We start from the raw sequence: 22,638 nt of genomic DNA, 5'->3' as shown, positions 1-22,638 counted from the left end.
CCTACTGACTAACTTAAAGGGATATTAAACATTTGTTGATTTTTTTGTTTGTTTTTTAAATGAAAGTAAAAAAGATGTAAATGATATGCAAGGATATGACACAGAGAAGTGTCCTACTTCCTCTTTCTTTGGTCCCCCCCACAACTGCTGTCCGCTCCTCCTTTTCTCTGAACGCCCCCTAAGCAAGCTGTGTGCTGAGGGGGCACTCGTGCAGGTGCACTTCTGAGCCGGGCTGTCTGTGTCAATAGGCCCACACAGTGCGGCTCGATCAAGCCCCCTACTCTTTCCTCTTAGTATATGTTTTTTGCTCCTGCTTTTCTGAAGCCTGTGAATCCATGCAGAGACAGTGCAGCGGTGCTGCAGACAGGCACAGAACTGGATCAAGAAAGGACTTAAGGGGGGGGGGGGCAGAATAGTTAGTGGGTTCCTTTTAACCTTAAAGGGGTTGTAAAGGTAAAAGTTGTTTCACCTTAATGCATTCTATGCATTAAGGTGAAAAAACTTCCGACTATACCGATCTTCCCAGCCCCCCCGTTTACTTATCTTACCCCTCAAAAATCCTGCGCCGTGAACGCACTGGCATCTTGGCCGGCTTCCCGGCTCATTCATTGGTTGATTGAAGCAGCACAGCCATTGGCTCGCACTGCTGTCAATCACAACCAATGATGCGATGCGCCGGGGGGCGGGGCAGCTATGGCCTTTGGCTGTATCACGGGAGCGTGCCCACAAGGACTCCACACCATGCGAGCTCGCTCGTATGAATGTGTGGAGTTCTTGCGGGGAGTACCAGAGACAGCTGCCGAGGGACCCAAGAAGACGTGGATTGGGGCCACTCTGTGAAAAACGAGCTGCACAGTGGAGGTAAGTATAGTTATAGTTATTTAAAAAAAAATGTTTTCCTTTTCAACCCCTTTAATGCAGGGAATGCAATGCCTGCCTAGTCCCTGTGGAAGTAGAGAATCACTGTAGTAGCCGCCGTTACTACAGTGATTTCCACCGTCTTCAGGGACCCATAGGCAAATGCTCGACACGAGTCCTGGAAAACAGTGAAAGGAAGTGTTAAGCCTCTCACACACGATCGGATTTCCATCGGACAAATCCGTGTAATTTTGTGCAAAGGGTGTTTGCCGTGATCTTATATTGCATACAAACGGCAAAGAATTGTTGGCCAACAAAAACAAAACAACGTCGTTTTTCAGCTCTTTAGCGCCACCCTTTGGGCAACTTCTGCTAATGTTGTCTTAGGCCCCGTACACACGACCAAACATGTATGCTGAAACTGGTCCGCGGACCAGTTTCAGCATACATGTTCGGTCGTGTGTAGGCGCGAGCGGGCCGAATTGCAGCAAACATTTGCCTGCCGGGCCTTTTCCCAGCAGACAAATATTCCTGGACGTGTTTTAAAACCGTCCGCTGGAATCCTGCCCGCTCGGACATGTACGGTCGTCAGTACAGACCTACCGTACATGTCCGAGCGCCCGCCGTCCCTCGCATGCGTCGAATGACTTTGACGCATGCGTGGAAGCCTTTAAATAGCAGGCCCGCCCACGTCGCTGCGTCATCATCGCGGCGACGACACGGACACGCCCCGCGTATTGTTTACGTGCGGACTTCTGTACGATGGTTAGTACAGCCATCGTACAGAAGCCCTCTGGCAGACATGTACGGTGAAAACGGTCCGACGGACCGGTTTCATCGTACATGTTTGCTCGTTAGTACCCGGCCTTATGGTTAGCATTGGTTCGGAGCATGCATGTTTGTACTTTGGATTTTTTTCAGACGGACTTGTGTACCACACGATCGGATAATCCGACATCACACATTTGTTGTCGGAAAATTTTAAAGCATGCTATTCCACATTTGTTGGAAATTCAGACAATTGTCCGATGGAGTGTACAAACAGTCGGATTATTCAACAACATCCTGCCGTCGCACAATTGCCAATGGAAAATCCGATCGTGTATACGGGCCTTTATGCCTCACCGCAGCTTGAAAAAGCTCAGTACAGCTTATTTTTTTACTGAGCTAAAAAACAACACCATTAATTGTAATGTGCCTTTGGAAACAAGCGCTGTGTATTCTTCAGCAAAATTATTTCGCGCACATTTCCACACATTCACGCCCGTTTGCACGCAAATTCGCACATTGACATTATCAAAGCAAGAACAAGTTTCTGTGTATGCGCGGAAATGTGTGCGAATTTGCGTGAAAGTTGCACGAAACTACATTTAAAAAAAAGTCGGAAAAAGTAGATGCTCAAATAAGAGTATTGTGTGCAAAAGGCCTTATTGTTTGTCCCAACTCCTGTAACTTTCACTTTTGCTTGGAATGTAATATTGGCGATAAATATATACAGCAAAGGAAGTGGAAAAAAATGTGGTGCATACTATCATTTCATACTGTATGCTAACTGCATAGTTATAAGACATCATTATTTTTTATGCTGATGGTCTGTTTAAAATAATATGGTAAAGAGCAACCCCTGGCAATAACAACCATCTTTCACTGTTTTAAAGCTCTCGACTAGTAAAATCCAAAACATTTTCACCAGTTACAGAAAACTGTTGGTCTTGCAATGCTTTATTGAAGTAGTTGTAACAATAGAAGATATGTTACCTTATCTCAATCCAGCAATGTGCACAAGAGCAGCAGCTCTCTCGGCTCTCTGCCTCCTCATTGGCTCATGGACAGCAGCTGGAACCGTTGGCTCCTGATGCTGTCAATCACAGCCAGTGAGGAGGGAGGGATGTCAATGGACACATCGTGCGAGACTCAGGAGCAAGCACGCACGAATGCCCCCCATAGTAGATGGCCCGCTATGGAGGCACTCAGTGGGATGGAGGAACCAGGAGCACAGGCAGGGAACCCAAGTAGAGGAGGATCGGGGCTGCTCTATGAAATTGTTTGAAAATGTCTGTCCTATGCAAGGGAGATTTATTTTTGATTTTTTAGTTAATTTTCTGTGATTGCTCATTCCCCATGCATCATCAATTTAGTTACCGAAAAAAGGCAAAGTAACGGTATTATATAAACATATCTTACATTCATAGGTGTGCACAGCCTATGAAATTTGGGTGTTCACCCCAAAGCACAAACGCACACTACTGATCACTCACGATGTTCATTTAGAAAGGGAAGGGGTTGGTAAATTATATATTTACTGGTCCCTTCCCCCATCCATCCTAAAACATCCTGCAGCAACAGGTAGCGGGAGAGGAGGGAAGCCAGCAGTGCTTCGGGGGGGGGGGGGCAGGTAAGTAGGGGGAATTTGTTCTGCATAGGGTGAGCCTGGGCACACCTGGCACACCCTGTGCGCACGCCTATGCTTACATTTGTCTCTGTTTTAAATCAATTATTCAGGACAAAAAATGCCAGCCATTTAATGCTTTATATGTTTATGATATGTCCTTTTATGAGCATTTATATAATTTTAATTAAATACAAATTTGCTTCCAGCATCTACATTGCTTTGCAATTATCTGTACACAAGTGTGTACATTTCTGGGTCACATAACACATTTAGCAGGACAATTGGTTTTCACAATTTCTATAAGCAACTTTAAATGCCAAGGTTTGTCAAGAGTACCCTTTTAGGCCAAATACACGCTGTAATGGCAGCCAAGCAACAATGAAATATAACATTGAGATCCTTCTGAATTTGTTACATCTACTGTAATAATTTCCCTGTCAAAATCTACTCTGTGCAATATATGAATAATTTAGGATAGATAATATATGTTCGTAATGGGAATTAGCCACCAGAATAATTGATAATGGCACCGAAACGCGTCCAGGGACAATGAAACACAAGGAATGACAAACCCAGCTGGCAGCTCTGTGTGCAGTTGATGAATACATGGCACAATACAGGTACATTTCCCTTGTGACAATTTCCTAAAGCCCACTTAAACAATCCGTTTTAATTAGCTAAATGTATTCCATATATTATGCTGCGTACACACGGTCATAATTTCCGACAACAAATGTCCGATGTGCTCCATCGGACATTTGCTGTCGGAATTTCCGACAACAAATGTTTGAGAGCTGGTTCTCAATTTTTTCAACAACGAAAGTTCTTGTCGGAAATTTCCGATCGCCTGTATGCAATTCCAACGCACAAATACGCTCAGAATCAATTCGACGCATGCTTTGAATCATTGATCTTAATTTTTCTCGACTCGTCGTAGTGTTGTACGTGACTGCATTCTTGACGTTCGGAATTTCTGCCAACATTTGTGTGACCATGTGTATGCAAGACAAGTTTGAGCCAACATTCCGTCAGAAAAAAATTCACGGTTTTCGGAATGTCCAATCGTGTATGTACGCGGCATTAGCCTTTGAAAACAAAAGGTGCTGAAAGTCTTTCAGTCGACTTTCTTTAGAAAGCAGCCACAGCCAGAGTAGAAAAGCCTGTCACCTGCCAAGCATGCTGTAGAGAGAAAGATCCTTGCTTTCTGTGCGGAAGCAGTGGAATCTATGTAGAGCCCTCTGCAGAGTCAGGCCTATATCTCTGCAATCAGTAAAGCGCAAGTTTCCTGCTGATTAGAAAGTTCTAGCTCTGAATCAGCAGGGGGCGCGCTGGATCTCTTCAGAGGGCCAACTGCTTCCACAATGGCAGGGGACAAGCTTTTCTTCTCAGGCTGTGTCTTCTTTCTAAGAAAAAGAAAATGCAAACCTTTAGTTTGGATGCACCTGGAAAGTATTTTGCTGATTTAAACTGAAAGTTCAGTTGGGCTTTAAGCTGGCCACAAATGTTACAATCTGGTTGTATAGGCTTTTTAAGAATTACCAGGAACCGTGTAGTGTGAAGGTCTACCAGAATGGATATAAACGGAATGAACTGTTTAGTTGTCAGTAAATTTAAAGCTGTCAATACGTGGCACAATCTAATTGTAGGGTCATGAAGCAAGTATTATTAACCACGCTCTAATCAAAACAACTCCAACATAATATAAAATAAATCAATAAAGTGCATCAAATATTTTCCTTTTTTAAACAGCGTCCATTAAACAGCCACCACATGTCTTCTTATGGATTCCCACACAAATAGTTGATATTCAGTGTCCTTTTCCACCAACATTTAAGCACACAGACCCCTCATGACATCAGACGTTACGGACGAAACGCATTGGGTAGGATCTGCTTAACACGTCACTTCCTCCACTATGGAACGCAGGTGGAATGTAAACGACCTCTCTGCTTTTAACAAGCTGTATCTATTTGTTTACATTGTAAGTACAATTATTTTATGCATGTATTTTAACAAACATTTTGTATTTGCACTATGAGAGGCATTTTTTCCCTTTCTACTTGCCTGTGTGAGACTTGGTCTGGGTGCATGAAGGTATAGAAGCATTAGTGGCTGATGTGGCATCCTGGGTCGTCTTCTTAGACTGGTTAAGAGGACCATTGAGAGTGGTATCCCCTTATTCAAATGCTGTTTACTACCTGTAATGGAAGTCATATACAGTATGTCCAGTAATTGGGCTGAGTGCTTAAATGTTTTTGGAAGAAGACACTGAATATACACTATCGGTGTAGGAATCCATAAGGAGACATTGTTTACACTTGGTTGGAGACACCTGGTGGCTGTTTAAGGGACACTGCACACCAAAAAAATGATTTGATGCACTTTATTGATCTATTTTGTATTCTTTTTGAGTTGTTTTGATTATTTGATTAGAGCACCCTGGGAGCGTGGTTAATAATATTTGCTTCACCATCCTTAAGCTACCATTTCCTTTATAATGGGTAGCTCCGGAGGCTTACATTTTATATTCACACTCATATAATTCCATTTATTAATAATTTCCATTTAAATTAGTATATAATATTAAACTTACATTTGCTTACTCACGTGTCCACACTAATTAGTTCATATCTTTTTAGTTTGGTTTGCGTGGGTTGAGGGTTACACCCATTTTCCATATATTATACAAACTAATTGTAGTTACCATAGGCCATACACTTTAAGAAAGCACAGCAAGGAGCTGTGTTGATGTGTCAAGTGCAGTAAACCTTAAAGTATAACTTAAAATGGTTGTAAACCCTCTGATACTACTTGCACCTTCAGGTAAGCCTACATTAAGGCTTACCTGTAGGGGCTTGCAATATCTCCTTAACCTACGCGGTTAAGGAGGTATTTTCAGAAAATCGGGCACCGATGTCTACGGCGCATGCGCACCGTAGACAACGGCACAGGTGCACTGAGCGTGTTGGGTCTTGAATGGGCAGGGATCGTGGCGGTTCCGCGAGCATGTGCCAGAGTGACATCATCGCCCCTTCAGCCAGTCACAGAGCCGGACTAGAAAGCTTGTCAGTTTGTATTGGTGTCTTTGTCCTCTTTAAGGATTCACCCTCTCTATTTGTCCTGATTATCATTACCATTGAAAGTGGAAGTAAAAGAAAATCCCAAATTTTGGGTTGTCCCCAAAAAAGTAATAGAGGGGAAATCTTCAAATGGGGTCACTAGTTATGGTGACCTGGGGGTACCCAAGGAATTCCATTAATTTGCAGATATTTCCTCTCACTTCCTGTTTGGCTACGGTACAGGAAATTAAAGGAAAGCTCCGTAATGGAACACATATAGCAAAAAATAAAATCTGACAGGGGTTTTAACCCTCCCTTGCTCTATCCAAAATGAAAACAAGGTTTTGCCTATAGTTCTAATTTAAATGTGCCAATAGGAATATTACTTACTGATGTCAAATCACTGAATGAGGATTTGAGCAACAAAAAACACAAAAACACTAGCGCTCAAATGGTAATGATAATGGTACTAAAAATATTATATAAAAAATCAGGAGGAGAAGCGAATATGTGAGTCCAGAGCAGCAAGGTAAAATCGTACCCGGAAGTACCAACTGCACACAAACTAAACAAACTAAAACGCTGGTTTTAGTGTTTAGTTTGAATGGGGATTTGAGGTTGATGTACATATTTCCTTACTAATAATGCTTAGTTGTCATTTTCAGCACATGATTGGGCTGCTAAATATTAGGATAAAAAGGTTTTGTCATATTTTACAGAAGCATAGTTGTAAACTTTATTTTGGAAATATTATTTTCAGTGAAGACACTGACTTGAAAGCTGCAAATAAGAGGTCAAATAAGCTGGAGGGGAAGCAAATATTTACCCAGCAGGCATTCATATTTGGAATGCACTTGGACAATCTAGTTAAGCTACTGTATTATAGTGTGCACACATCTTGAATTCTCATTCCAGACTATCTCCTAAACTACTGAGTCCTCATCCTAGCAAAAATAAGCTCTTTGCCTTACCGTGGACTCCATTTTGTGGGTCTCCTCTGAGGCAGACATGGCCACTTTCTGGATAATGGGAGCAATGTTGGTTGGTCCATAGAGCTGTAACTTAGGGAGGCAATTCTGATAGGCTTCCACTACACCTTGTATACCTAAAATAAACAAGATGTAATAGCAAGGACATGTTATCTACTAGCAATGCATTATTATTATTATTTTTCACTTGGTAAAATCCTGTATTTATTGTCTTCTTACAGATAATAATCACCATTTTGAATCCAATAATTTATTGGGTTATTTACATTCAAACAAGCCAGTACAGTGAAACCTCGGATTGCAAGAACCGCGGTTAACGAACGCTTCGCAATAGGACTGTTTTGCTTTAAAACAGTGAGTGTTGTCTCGCAAAACGAGCAGGATTCAAGCCACAACAGTGTGCAATACCGCATTTGGCCTGAGGTGGGCGGCGCCGGAGCTGATGGGAGCCGATCTGAGCTGTTCGAAGAAAAACTCAGAGGTTTTCCGAGTTCGGACGAGATGTCCCCGAGCCTTTCTGATTTTTTTTTTGGGGCTCTCAGTCACCCCCTCACCTCTGGCCACATGCAGTATTGCATGCCATAGAAGTCAATGTGGAACAAATTATTTTCGCTTCCATTGACTTCTATGGGGAAACTCGCTTTGGTATGCGAATGCTTTGGATTACAAGCATTCTGCTGGAACGGATTATGGTCGTAATCCAAGGGTCCACTGTATAAGCAACCACAACCCCCTAATTTTAAAGAATTGTGCATGTGCAAATAATGCTGGGCCCTGCTGCACAAACAGGTTTAGATTTGTTCAGACTTTGGCCTCTTGAGACCATTTTAGGTACCCCCATAGTTCATCTACTCACCTTATAAATCTGTTAATAATGTTAATAAGAATGGCAAGGGTCTGCAGTTCCTAACAGGGTATCGATTTTAGGGCCTTATCCCATTGTTCCCCGTCTATATCTCTAATGTCATTCACCCACTGGGCTCTACATTTTAGAGAGGCATGATCCTGAATTGAAGATAACAATATTAAATACACTTTAGATATCAGGCCCCTCTGGGCATCTGCCTAAAGGACTTCCAGCAGCAGAGAAGAGGCTGACACAACTAGAGTATGTGTTTGTTGTTGGGTCCGCAGTGCGTGTCTGAGTTGAAGGTATTGGTAGAAACCTTTTGAGGGTAACAGGAATTCTGTACACAGTTGTTCATATGATTTTTAAATGGTCCCTATATAAATCTGCAGGAAGAACCAGACCCCATTTTGTCTTCATGTAGAGAATAACAGCAATTCATGCAATTCCGGGTATTTTGGATTATTCCACAGAGGGGTAAACACCAGTGGGCCCTCAATAGATGAAGCTTCCCGAAATGCCCTCCACACTTTCTTAAGGAGATCAGCTGTCAGTGAGGATGGGGGCATGCTCGGTAGAGCCATCTCCATATGAGAGGTAGATGTCAATGCAGGATTGGAAAGAGTTACCAATTGTGCTATGGTATCCCTGCCATCGTCATGACCCCACCCTGCCAATTGCTGTATTTGGGACTGGGAGGCTAGAAAGTAAATGTTACAGTGTGGAACTGCAAGCCCTCCCCGATCCTTCCCCTATTGAAAGGTATACAAGCTGATCCTAGCCCTTTTCTGCTTCCAAATGAGATCACACATCTGGGAGTCAATGCGCTTGAACCACTTATCATAGGTCTACATGGGTGAGTTGTGAAATATGTATAGGAGCTGTGGTGTCCAGATCATTTTTACCAAGTTCACCCTTCCCACCACCGAGAGAGGGAGTGTACACCAACGAAGACATTTTTCCATTGTCTATCCAGCAGTGGGTCCAGATTTAACCAAAGGTAGCTAGTAGGGTCTGGGGACACCATCACACCCAAAATACCTAAAGGAGTTTGCAATGGTAACTTGACCCGCTCCCTCAGGTAAGGGTGCTGCCAATGGGTCAAGGAACATTGATTGATTTAGACCAATTAATGGTAAAACCTGAGAACTCTCCAAATTCAGTGATAGTTCCTATTAATGTTTGCAAGGAGGTAGCAGTGTCTCCCAGATAAATTAGCATGTCGTCTGCATAGAGAGACACCCTTTTCTCCAAGGACCTCTGCGGAACCCCACAATTGCAGATGTATTACGGATTAATATTGCCAGGGGCTCCACTGCCAGAGCAAAAAAAAAATTGGGTTGCGGACACCCTTGACGAGTGCTCCTATGTAAGGGAAAGGGAGGAGAAAGGGTGCTTTTAATGCAGAGTCTTGCCCTGGGTACTGAATAAAGAACTTCAGCTTGTTCAATTACCGTATATACTCGAGTATAAGCCAAGTTTTTCAGCACATTTTTTTGAGCTGAAAATGCCCCCCTCGGCTTATACTCGATTCACCATTTTGCGCCTGACCTCCCGGACTTTGGGGACCCGGTACCGGCCAAGCTTGGCACACATATAGCCCCACTCTTCCTCTATAAGTGTGCAAAGTTTTTTGTCCAGCAGACCTACGGTCATAGAGAGCACCGATTTTTCAAATTCGGGCACCCCTTCCATAGACTCCCATGTTAAACGGTAATTTCTCAAGGTAAATTTGGGGACCCGGTACTGGCCGGCCGTAGGTCCCCTGGCACACATGTAGCCCCAGTTCTCCTCTACAAGTGTGTAAAGTTTTCTGTCTGGGGGACCTACGGCCAGGGAGCACCGATTTTTCAAATATATACTCCCATGTTAAATGTAAGTCTAGTCATGGACACAGTGAGGCGTGGGGACACAATGAGGCACAGTGACGAATGGACACAGTGAGGGATCAGCACAGTGAGGAATGGACACAGTGAGGGATCAGCACAGAGAAGAATGGACACAGTGAGGGATCAGCACAGTGAGCCTTGGGCACAGTGAGGCATGGACACAGTGAGGCATGGGCACAGTGAGGCATGGGCACAGTGAGGTATGGGCACAGTGAGGCATGGACACAGTGAGGCACAGTGAGGCATTCAGATGGACACCCTAGGCTTATTCTCGAGTCAATACGTTTTCCCATTTTTTTTGTGGTAAAATTAGGTGCCTCAGCTTATATTCAGGTCGGCTTATACTCGAGTATATATGGTAAGTTTTGACAAAAGAAAAATGGAAACTGATTGGTTTCTATGCACAGCTGCACCAGATTTTGCACTCTCCAGTTTTAGTAAATCAACCCCACAGCTTCAGATTTTGGAACAATTCCAAACAAACTACACACAACCCAAAAGGGACTATTGTTCTTCCATCTGAACTATGCAGCATTTATTTCTACTAAATAAGGGTGTTAAGATTGCATTAACCACTTGCCGTCGCCGCACCGTCGAAATACGTCCACAAGGTGGCTCTCCTAGGCGACAGCACGTAATATGACGTCCTGCCTATTAGCCGCCACTAGGGGCGCACGCGCGCGCCCCCCGCTCGCCCCCGACTCCCGTGCGTGTGCCCGGCGGGCGCGATCGCCGCCGGGCACACGCGATCGCTCGGTACAGAGCGGGGAACGGGAGCTGTGTGTGTATGAACCGAAGATCAGTGTTTCCCCTAGTGAGGCCAACTCCCCCCCCCACAGTAAGAACACACCCAGGCATACTTAACTCCTTCCCCGCCCCCTAGTGTTAACCCCTTCACTGCCAGTGGCATTTTTATAGTAATCTAATGCATTTTTATAGCACTGATTGCTATAAAAATGCCAATGGTCCCAAAAATGTGTCAAAAATGTCCGAAGTGTCCGCCATAATGTCGCAATACCGAAAAAAAAAACGCTGATCGCCGCCATTACTAGTAAAAAAAAATATTAATAAAAATGCCATAAAAATACCCCCTATTTTGTAAACTCTATAACTTTTGCGCAAACCAATCAATAAACGCTTATTGCGATTTTTTTTTACGAAAAATATGTAGAAGAATACGTATCGGCCTAAACTGAGGAAAAAAAATGTTTTTTTATATATTTTTGGGGGATATTTATTACAGCAAAAAGTAAAAAATATTCATTTTTTTCAAAATTGTCGTTCTATTTTTGTTTATAGCGCAAAAAAAAAACAACGCAGAGGTGATCAAATACCACCAAAAGAAAGCTCTATTTGTGGGAAAAAAAGGACGCCAATTTTGTTTGGGAGCCACGTCGCACGACCGCGCAATTGTCTGTTAAAGCGACGCAGTCCCGAATCGCAAAAAGTACTCTGGTCTTTGGGTAAGTGGTTAACATCTGTAAAATTCCTAGATTGATTCTACAATATTTTATTTTATCATGTATTCCTAAGAAACTGATTGTATTCACTGAGCTCAGCTGAATCATTCTTACAGCTGCCAGGTGTCATTAGAGGAAGCATAAACTAATCAATATCTAATTAAAATTGAGAAGACAAAAAACTTTGTAATTTAGTACCTGTGACAAAAATGCAATAATCATTTCTTTTGTAACTACTTAAGAGACAAAGGTGGTACTAAAGTTTTTTGGAAAAAGCTTGAGGGCAAATAAGCCATATAAGTTTACACAATGTTTGGGATATTAGAGCTGAACTCCAGGAACAAATTCAGTTAAATGTATCCATGAAAAGTCACAAAGGATGTAAATCCAAGTTGTGTGCACAGAAAGGTACATGTAGCAGTGACATCACCGCTGTAAAGCACATAGACAAGTACAAGACCAGTAAGGCCCCTTTCACATTGGAGCGGGAGCCGCGGTGACGGTATAGCGCCGCTAAAAATAGTGGCGCTATACCGACGGGATTGCCGTGGGAATCGGCCGCTAGCGGTGCGGTATTAACCCCCGCTAGCGGCCGATAAAGGGTTAATACCGCCCGCAATGCGCCTCTGCAGAGGCGCATTGCGGGCGGTATTGCCGCGGTTTCCCATTGTTTTAAATGGGAAGGAGCGGTGAAGAAGTGGTATACATGCCGCTCCTCTCACCGCTCCAAAGATGCTGCTGATAGGAGATTTTTTTCTCTCCCGCCAGCGCATCGCCTCAGTGTGAAAGCCCTCGGGCTTTCACATTGAGTAGGCAGTGAAGGAGTTTTTCAGGCGGTATAGCAGCGCTATTTTTAGCGCTGTACCGCCTGAAAAAGTCCTCTGTGTGAAAGGGGTCTAACTCTGCACAAGCAGAGAGTGCACGAGTGGCTGGTCTTTATAACATGGAACCCCTGTAGAGAAGCAAAGTGCAGGATGAGTTTCATGCTGGATTACTGCACAGATATGGAAGAAATACATAAAGCACTAGGGATGAGCTTCGAGTTCGAGTCGAACTCATGTTCGACTCGAACATTGCCTGTTCGCCTATTCGGCGAACAACGAACAATTTGGGGTGTTCACGGCGAATTCGAAAAGCCACGAAACACCCTGTTAAAGTCTATGGGAGAAATCTAAAGTGCGAATTTTAAAGACTAATATGCAAGTTATTGTCCTAAAAAGTGTTTGGGGACCTGGGTCCTGCCCCAGGGGACATGTATCAATGCAAAAAAAAGTTTTAAAAACGGTTGTTTTTTCGGGAGCAGTGAATTTAATAATGCTTAAAGTGAAACAATAAAAGTGAAATATTCCTTTAAATTTCGTACCTAGGGGGGGGGGGGGGGTGTAAAGTAAACCATGTGAAATATCGCATGTTTCCTGTACTTAGAACTGTCTCTGCACAAAGTGTAATTTCTGAAGGAAAAAAAGTCATTTGAAACTGACTTGCAGTTGGTATAGTATAAGGATTGCGCTACCTTGGTAGGGGACCTATATCTAACTAATCATGTGCCATAAACAAAATTAGCACCTGTAAATATCACCTTGTGCTATTCCACCGCAAGTTTACTAATAAGTGACAATCCACCAGAAATTATACAATTATTCTTCTAAGAGAACTATGTATGTATATATGAAAAAGACACAAAAAATGTGTGCTCTTGAAATCTTTAAGCACGTACACTACCCTATTCCGTGTTCACAAAAAATAAATAAATATTGTGTTACTAAACCACAAATATTATGGTGAAAATAATAACAAATATTGATACAAAATATATATAAAGGAGAATTCCTAAATGAATCCTCTTCTCTTTAATAGGAAAGTCCCAAATGTGATAACCAGGTGCTCCTAAACAATAGATATTCTTCCTGTGAAGTGTTCAAATGCAACGTGATTTCACCACTTCCGTGATCTTCCCATCACCGTTAAAAATGATCCTATTTGATAAAATGCCTTTGGTTCATTGGTTCATTGGTTCTGTGAGCTTTTATAGAGAAGGAGTGGCCATAATAACATATCCAAGATACCTGACAGCTGTGGTGACGCAAAAAAGGAGTGGTTATCCTTCCTATAGGATCACTATGGCACATGGAAGGCAGGAAGGAAGGATTATTATGGCACATGGAAGGCAGAAAATAGGGCTTACTCTGGTACATGGGAGGAAGGATCACTATGGTACATGAAAGGCAGGACTAGATGGAAGGAAGATAGGAGAGTTCACTCGCCCAAGGCTGGTTGGTCTCCAGAATTTCAGGCAGTGACATCATGTGCACTGCTTTAAAATTCCCGCCCACGCAAACCCCTTCACAAGCACAGTATTGGCTGCACACCGGTAGATTTTGGCGAGCACAGGGGGACATGGGGAGGAGGTGGAGCTGACCTAGCATCCCTTCTCTCCCATTAGTGCGGGTTGTAAAGCGGGCTGGCGAGCTGGCAAGTGGGTGAGTGGAAGGTGGGGGGGCTATGCTGGCTGAACACTGAGTGAGTCTCAGCATTGACAGCTGCAGCACAGCGTGGACTAGTGGAGTCAATTGCCGTAACTTGTTCTGACACTGGGCTCCACTGCTGGATTCAGACCAGATTCGCGAAACACGAGATTTACTTAAAAACCTGTTATGGCCTCTGCGAATCCGAGAAGGTTGGGAGGTATGGTACAGAATAAGAACAGATACTAAGAATTACGCCCAGCATACAAGAGAAATTGTACTGTGCAGAGTCAATACATACAGAATAAGAACAGATACTAATAAATTCACCCAGCATACATGAGCGGTATAGGAGGGCGGTGTTTACTGCTCCTCTACCGCTCCTTCCCATTGAAATCTGCAGAGGCACATTGGCAGTGGTATTAACCCTTTTTCGCCCGCTAGTGGGGGTTAAAACCGCACCGCTAGCGGCCAAATATCACAGTAAATATGACGCACCTCCCCTGCTCCGTGTGAAAAGGGCCTAACAGCAAAACCACACCGCATTTTCGTGCCACTAAAAATGAATGGAACACAAACACATGTACTGCGTTTTGCCAGCATTGCAATTCTATTTGGAATGGGGGACAAGGCAACGGGCAGATTCACAATAATTCTGCCCAAGATCCCAAATTGCTACATGTGACCAGCCAGGGTCTAACACCCCCAGCCTCAATCAACAACTTTGGCAGCAGATGCTACAATCTCTAAGATACCTAGTATGAATGACAGGAAGAAATTCAGCAGCAGCACAGCAGCTTTAAGCTAACCTGAGTTGTACAGCACAGCCAGCCACATGCAGTGTGGGTGAATCAGTGACGAACGTACCAACTGCGGAAATAATGCACGGAGCGGGAGTTGAGCGGTCACAGTGCAGCTGCAGCCACCACTAACATGCATAAAATGTAAAGTATAATATTTCTTTACTAATCTCTCCATGCCTGCACCCCTTTAAGTAACTTCAGACCCGGCACCCCCTGTTGAAAACTTGTGCAGTTACAAGTCAGTATAAAACAGTCTCTCACAGATTGCCCCTATATACATGACTCATACTAAGAACAGTGGCCCAGATTCTCAAAGGGCTTACGACGGCGCAACGCCATGTACGCCGTCGTAAGTCCTAATCTGGGCCGTCGTATCTATGCGACTGATTCTTAGAATCAGTTACGCATAGATATCCATTAGATCCGACAGGCCTCTGTCGTTTTCCCCGTCGAGTATGCAAATTATCTAGATACACGAATTCCCGAACATACGCGCGGTCAACGCAGTGAAGTTACAACGTTTACGTTAGGTTTGCGCGGTGTAAAGTTGCCCCTGCTATATGAGGGGCAACCAATGTTAAGTATGGCCGTCGTTCCCGCGTCGAAATGTAAAAATTTATGTCGTTTGCGTAAGTCGTCCGTGAATGGGGCTGGACGCCATTTACGTTCACGTCGAAACCAATTATGTCCTTGCGACGTCATTTGGAGCAATGCACCCTGGGATATTTTCCGGACGGCACATGCGCAGTACGTTAGGCACAGGAACGCGGTTAATTTAAATGCTCCACGCCCCCTACCCGGCTAATTTGAATTAGGCGGGCTTGCGCCGGGTGATTTACGCTACGCCGCCGCAACTTTACAGGCAAGTGCTTTGTGAATAAAGCACTTGCCTGTAAAACTTGCGGCGGCGTAACGTAAATGACATACGTTACACCGCCACAGAGATACGCCGGATCTACGAGGATCTGGCCCAGTGTTTTCACAGAAGGTGGTAAGTGGTTGCCACATCCCTGTTGTATAGATAAAATGGAAAGACCCCCTGTCTGGGATTTTAAAGGCAACAACACCACCAAAGTATATAAAATCACATATTTATTTGTACATATTAAAAAAAAATCACACACACATGTAATGATCTCATAAATAGACAACACCATAACACAGAGTGGATTCATGTACATAAAGTGACGGTCAATATAGTATTACTCCATAATTCGAATAGCTCATCGGTAACTGAAGCGTTTCAGGTTCAAGCCTTTCGTCAGGGGTATAGAATGGGAGAATACATTCAAATATATATCCAGAATCAAAGTATGCCAAAAAGTACAGTGTTCAAGATTATTGGAATCAACAGGAATCCAAAGGCTCACTGCAGAGGATGGCTTTTGATAATCACACGTGTGTGTGTGTGATCTTTTTGTAATATGTACCAATATGTACTAATAAATACGGTATGTGATATTTTTTATATACTTTGGTGGTGTTGTTGCCTTTAAAATCCCCAGACAGGTTTTTTTTCCATTTTCTCTATTTCATACTAACTTCAAGCTGCCCTACATCATACATTATAAATAGTGCAAAGTCCACAGGTGTTGAGATATTCAAAACCAAAAATACACTGTGTACGAAAGGCAAATCTACTTTGCACTACAAGTGCACTACAAGTACAGTCACTGTAGAAACCCGAGGGGGACATGCAAGGAGAATACAAAACAGCATTTTAGGTTGCATATAATTGCATGATAAAATCGGCAGAGTATTCCCTCCTTTCAGATCTTCCACTCAGATCTACAGCGACTGCACTTCCAAGTGCACTTGTATTGCAAAGTGGACTAGCCTTTCGTAAATAACCCCCATTGCGTTGTTATGTTAAAGAGAAAGACAGAATACTATATTTCTGGCATGTCAACAGTTATTTTTCTACACTTTCAGCGCGTTTAAAGAAAACAAATTGAAAAAATGTGCGTATATTGCAGAGATTTACTAAATGTATAGTAGATTTACTATATTTTGCCTTGATATATGCTTTAATATTACCTGCACATTCTGGGTTGTCTTCATTAAAATTTATTGCAAAGTCATGTGAAACCTTAATTAAAAAAAAAGAAGAACAAAGCAGATATACAATAGTCAATACATTGTAAAAAAAAATACTTTGTAAAAAAATAATAATCCTATATTAAATTAAATACATTCAGTTGCTGCATAGAAAACTCAATAAACAGTAAAACCAACATGCTAATCAAATTACAGAATACATTATAATCAACAATTTAGAGTTTATTACCAGTTTGTCTCTCCTAAGTTCTAACCATTGCTCATTATGTTATACTGTATACATATCAGTGTTTGCCATTAACAATAGGCAGGGTGGCAATAACAGAAAAAACTAAAAGTTGCCGCGCGGAACATTCAAAATGAAATACAATGAGAAAAAGTCCATATAGTGAAACACTTCATGCTGTTCTCCATAGTGTAAAAATGATAATCCAAAATCTTAAACTCTTGTGATATATATCCAATGTGAATGAATAAGGTAAATGGATATACCGATCACCCAGGTGCACCTCCACCAATTATTGTATAAATTGCATTCTTACCGGAAACCTAAAATATATTAGAGTCAAAAAGGCACTGCTCACAAGCCCACAAGGTCCAATTCTCCTCCTCTGTTATTATAGTGAAGGTAATGTAATGGCTGATGATGAGGATCACTCTGTCACAATGACCATGGGGAACAGACAAAGAAGACCCACATGTAGTGTAAAACATTATTCAAATGTAATAATACTAATAACCCACAGTGTTCTGATATGATCCAGCATGTAAACAACAGTAAAACTTTCCTGGGAACCGATCCACATGTATTGTAACTTTGACATGCGTGGTGATGTCATAGACATTGGCCCGGATTCACATACATCGGCGAATATTTATGCAGGCGTAGCGTATCTAATATACGCTACGCCGACGCAGTGCAGGGAGGCAAGCACTGGATTCACAAAGCACTTGTTCCCACTCGCTCTTAAAGATACGCTGGGTTTCTTCGGCGTAAGCCGGCATAGGTGGAAGTGGGCGTGAGCCATGCTAATGAGGTCGTGACCCCATGCAAATGATGGGTCAAGCGTCATAGAAGTACTTAAAATGAACGGCGCATGCGCCATCCTGTGGCCGCATCCCAGTGTGCATGCTCAGAATCACGTCGAAACAACTGCCTAAGATACGTCGAATCACTGAATACGAAGTGTACGTAACCTATGTCTAGTCATAGTCACGTACTACGTAAACGACGTAAAATACGACGGCTGTGTTCCCTGGTCCATACCTTTGCATGGGTTGCGCCTCCTATATGGGGAATAACTTTACGCTGGACGTACGACTTACGCAAACCGCGTATATTATGCGCCGGGCGCAAGTACGTTCGTGAATCGGCGTATCTCCCTCATTTGCATATGTGCATAGAAAATCTATGGGAGCAGCAAATGCGCCCAGCGTAAATATGCGCTCACAATACGATGGCGTAGGCAAGTTACGTCGGTCGTAGGAAGCCTATTTTTAGGCGTATCTCAGATTGTGGGCACAGCGCATAGATGCGACGGCGCATAGTTATACTTACGCTGCGTATCTCGAGATAGGTAGGCGTAAGTGCTTTGTGAATCCGGGCCATTGACTCCACCCTATGCATTTAGTCAGAGTTGACGTCATCAGGGGCATCATTTTCATGACATTATCCTCACTATCATAACAGAGGAGAAAGTTTGGACCTTGTGGGCTTGTGAACAGTGCCTTTTTGACTCTTATAATTTGGAGTCTAAGGTTTCCAGTAAGGAGGCAATTTACACAAGTTACGGTGGAGGTGAACCTGGGTATCGGTATATCCATTAACCTTATTCATTTTTATTGGTTACATATCACAAGAGTTTCCAATTTTGGATTATCATTTTGTCACTATGGAGCATGAATTGTTTCACTATATGGACTTTTTTCTCATTATATTTCATTTTGAATCATCAGCGTGGCAACTTTGAGTTTTTCCTGTTTTTTCACAATTTGTCCTATGGTGTCCTATGGTGTCCTATGGTGTTGTTGTCAGCAGCCTATATTTCTATTTTTATACCTCCACAATAATGTTTTTCTAATAATTTTTAGAGTGCAAGTGAACCTAAGGCATTGATAAAATGAATCTCCCTTCATAAAGTAAAATAGTATTTACAGTATCTTAAATATGCTGGAACTGTATATTTTTGTTGCTTCTATAGTGTATGCCAAACCAAAATTTGACAGGGGTTCTAGCCCTCCATTACAGTATATACTCAAGTATAAGCTGACCTGAATATAAGCCGAGGCACCTAATTTTACCACAAAAAACTGGGAAAACGTATTGACTCGAGTATAAGCCTAGGGTGGGAAATGCAGCAGCTACTGTGAGTGGAAAAAAGAGAATACAATACCCATCTGCAGCCTCACTTTGCCCATCTGCAGCCTCACTGTGCCCATTTGCAGACTCACTGTGCCCATCTGCAGCCTCACTACCCATTTGCAGCCTCACTGTGCTCATCTGCAGCCTCACTGTGCCCATCTGCAGACTCACTGCCCATTTACAGGCTCACTGTGCCCATCTGCAGCCTCATTGTGCCCATCCACAGCCTCACTGCCCACCTGCAGCCTCACTGTGCCCATCTTTAGCCTCACTTTGCCCATCTGGAGCCTCACTGTGCCCATTTTCAGCCTCACTGTGTCCATCTGCAGCCTCACTGTGCCCATTTGCAGCCTCACTGTGCCCATCTGCAGCCTCACTTTGCCCATTTGCAGCCTCACTGTGCCTCTGGTACATGGAAGGAAGGATCACTATGGCACATGAAAGGCAGGACTAGATGGAAGGAAGATAGGAGAGTTCACTCACCCAAGGCTGGTTGGTCTCCAGAATTTCAGGCAGTGACATCATGTGCACTGCTTTAAAATTCCTGCCCACACAACCCCTTCACAAGCACAGTATTGGCTGCACACCGGTAGATTTTAGCGAGCACAGGGGGACATGGGGAGGAGGTGGAGCTGACCTAGCATCCCTTCTCTCCCATTAGTGCGGGTTGTAAAGCGGGCTGGCGAGCTGGCAAGTGGGTGAGTGGAAGGTGGGGGGGCTATGCTGGCTGAACACTGAGTGAGTCTCAGCATTGACAGCTGCAGCACAGCGTGGACTAGTGGAGTCAATTGCCGTTACTTGTTCTGACACTGGGCTCCACTGCTGGATTCAGACCAGATTTGCGAAACACAAGATTTACTTAAAAACCTGTTATGGCCTCTGCGAATCCGAGAAGGTTGGGAGGTATGGTACAGAATAAGAACAGATACTAAGAATTACGCCCAGCATACAAGAGAAATTGTACTGTGCAGAGTCAATACATACAGAATAAGAACAGATACTAATAAATTCACCCAGCATACATGACAACAGAAGTGGTATTGTGCAGAGTCCATACAGAAAAATAGGCCATTACTGATTATGCGGCGCAGCCAGAAAACACAAAAGTTACACAACAGCAAAGGAAAACTCAGCCCAGCATCAGTCGCTATCATTAGGGCCTTTTCAAGATGCAGTAGTGGTGGAACCCCCTGCGTGGGTTACTGATGTCTTTGTGAACGTTTCTGTTCTTTTAAATAAAAGTAGGGGCATGGATCTATGTCTTCCCCTAGTAAAAGAACCTCTCTCTCACACTATAGTAACACAAGAGCTAGGCACACAGTTAACCCTTTGATCCCCCAGATGTTAACCCCCCACCAAGCCAGTGTCATTAGTATAGTGACAGTGCACATTTTTTAGCACTGATCACTGTAATAGTGTCACTGGTCCCCCAAAAAAGTGTCAAAAGTTGCAGTTAGTGTCCAATTTGTCTGCCGCAATATCACAGTCTTGCTAAGTCGCCCTTACTGGTAAAAAATAAATAAATACATAAAAATTCCATTAATATATCCCACATATATCCCCCAGACGCTATAACTTTTGTGCAAACCAATCAATATACGCTCATTGGTATTTTTTTTAACCAAAAATATGTAGCAGAATACATATTGGCCTAAAGTGATAAAGAAATTCGATTTTTTACATTTTTTTATTGGATATGTTTTATAGTAGAGAGTAAGAAATATTGCTTTGTTTTTTTCAAAATTGTCGTAATTTTTTTATTTACAGTGCAAAAAATAGGTGATTAAATACCACCAAAAAAAGCTATATTTGTGGGGAAAAAAAAGAAAAACATTATTTGTACAATTGTCAGTTAAAATAAAGCAGTGGCGTAAAGCAAAAAATGGCATGTTAAGTAGGGGGGGGTAAATCATCCGAAGCTGAAGTGGTAAAGTACAGATTTTAGGAAGTCTGATAAGGAGTTTGGAGTGTCTATGCTGAGGTGATTTACTTGGTGGAATTTTTCTATGGGTAATAATAGGAAATAGAGATGAGAGGCTTTCTGTCTGAATATCATTTTTGGAAAACAATATTGCACTATATTGGTATTTTTATTTTTGGGAAAACCTTGTGGATCGCTGCGAGGCGTCTGTTGAAGCACCGACATAAGGAGGCACAGAGTTGAGGAGAATCTGATAGCTATTGATTGGACACCAAGTATAGGGTTATTTATTGACACAGAATTGTATTGATAAGAATTGAGGCATGGTAGGTTGAGTATATTACACTATATTATATTTCTTTTTTTGAGATCACTGTAAAGGAAGATTGTATTCAGAGGAAGGATAAAGAGAGGAATAACGGGAAGAAGTCGATGGACATATGACACCTGATCTTCAGTTATACAGAGACATTATTGAACTTGTTATATTGGAGTTTGAGAGTGCTGGTTTTTATAAAAAAAAATGTGGCTTGACATAAATTTTACATTAAGAAAGTGAAGCCAGCAGAGATGTTAATGAGGCTTGACAGCTGAGTGTTTCCATCCACTCCCTCCTATGTGCTTGTATAAAACTGACCATACACTTGGCAATCTGATTGTACAATTTCCTTTAGCTCTACTATCATCTATGTAGTGCAAGGGTAGAGAGTGATAGATGTCCCGGGAGCCACACATCAAGTCAAAGCCTGCTGTGTGATAGTGACTGGCAGTCTCAGCCTGGACTCCCGCCAGGCCACACCCACAACCATTTATGGTCAATTACTTATATGCAAGTAATTGACCATACATGTGATTTGACTATTTTTTTTCACTTTAGAAATGTAATTTGTGCTGTAGTATGTTATATATATGCTACAGATGTGCCACTTTACAGACATACTAAGGGGACCCCCCAGGCACTATATATATATATATATATATATATTTTTTTTTTTTTTTAATTTAGCTGCCAATTGGGAAACCCATTGAGAGCTGATGACTCATCAGTTGTTAAGGACGCCACGGCTGGCTTCCCGGCCCTGCTTCTTAACAACCAGCTTACATTGCACCCTGATTAGGCAAAGCTTTACTCAATCAGGGCGCCAAATGCACCATGCAGCATGCAGTGCAGTGCAGGGTGTTTGGCAGGGTGAACACCCTGCAAATTCGGGTGTTCGGCGAATGGTCAACCAGACAAATGTTCAGCCTGAACTCATGCTCGGGCCGAACCGTTTGCCCAACACTATTCACTGATTGCATTGGGAAAATATGCACCAGATGAAGTAGGTGGTTGTAATCAGAAAGAGGAGAGAGTAAATACAGGATCTGTGCTAATTAAGTCAGCTGGTGAACTCCTTTATTTGTCACATCCCAAGGTCTGTCCAGGAAGTAATTGAGAAGTTTTTTTTATACAGCCAGCTGGACACTGAGGTAAGGGGTGTGTAAAATAAATAGAAAGATTTTTCATTTTTTTGCGAAAGTACATTAATGGTATA

The 22,638-nt window shown here is 42.7% G+C and overlaps 1 protein-coding gene across 1 annotated transcript in view; it reads right to left on the bottom strand.

The window, feature by feature from the left end:
• The window catches only part of CPNE4 (copine 4), a 508,892-nt gene that overhangs the window by 14,191 nt on the left and 472,063 nt on the right, over positions 1-22,638 (bottom strand). The window contains exons 13-14 of the mRNA XM_040353037.1: positions 16,800-16,851; positions 7,281-7,414 (exon numbers count right to left, since the gene is read on the bottom strand). Of these exons, the coding sequence (XP_040208971.1) occupies positions 7,281-7,414; positions 16,800-16,851 (186 nt within the window). The remainder of the gene's footprint in view (positions 1-7,280; positions 7,415-16,799; positions 16,852-22,638) is intronic.

The sequence above is a fragment of the Rana temporaria genome, chromosome 5 (genome assembly GCF_905171775.1).
Source record: "Rana temporaria chromosome 5, aRanTem1.1, whole genome shotgun sequence".
NCBI lineage: Eukaryota > Metazoa > Chordata > Amphibia > Anura > Ranidae > Rana > Rana temporaria.
The sequence above is the reverse complement of the archived record's forward strand: the minus strand, read 5'-3'. Positions and strand labels throughout refer to the sequence as shown.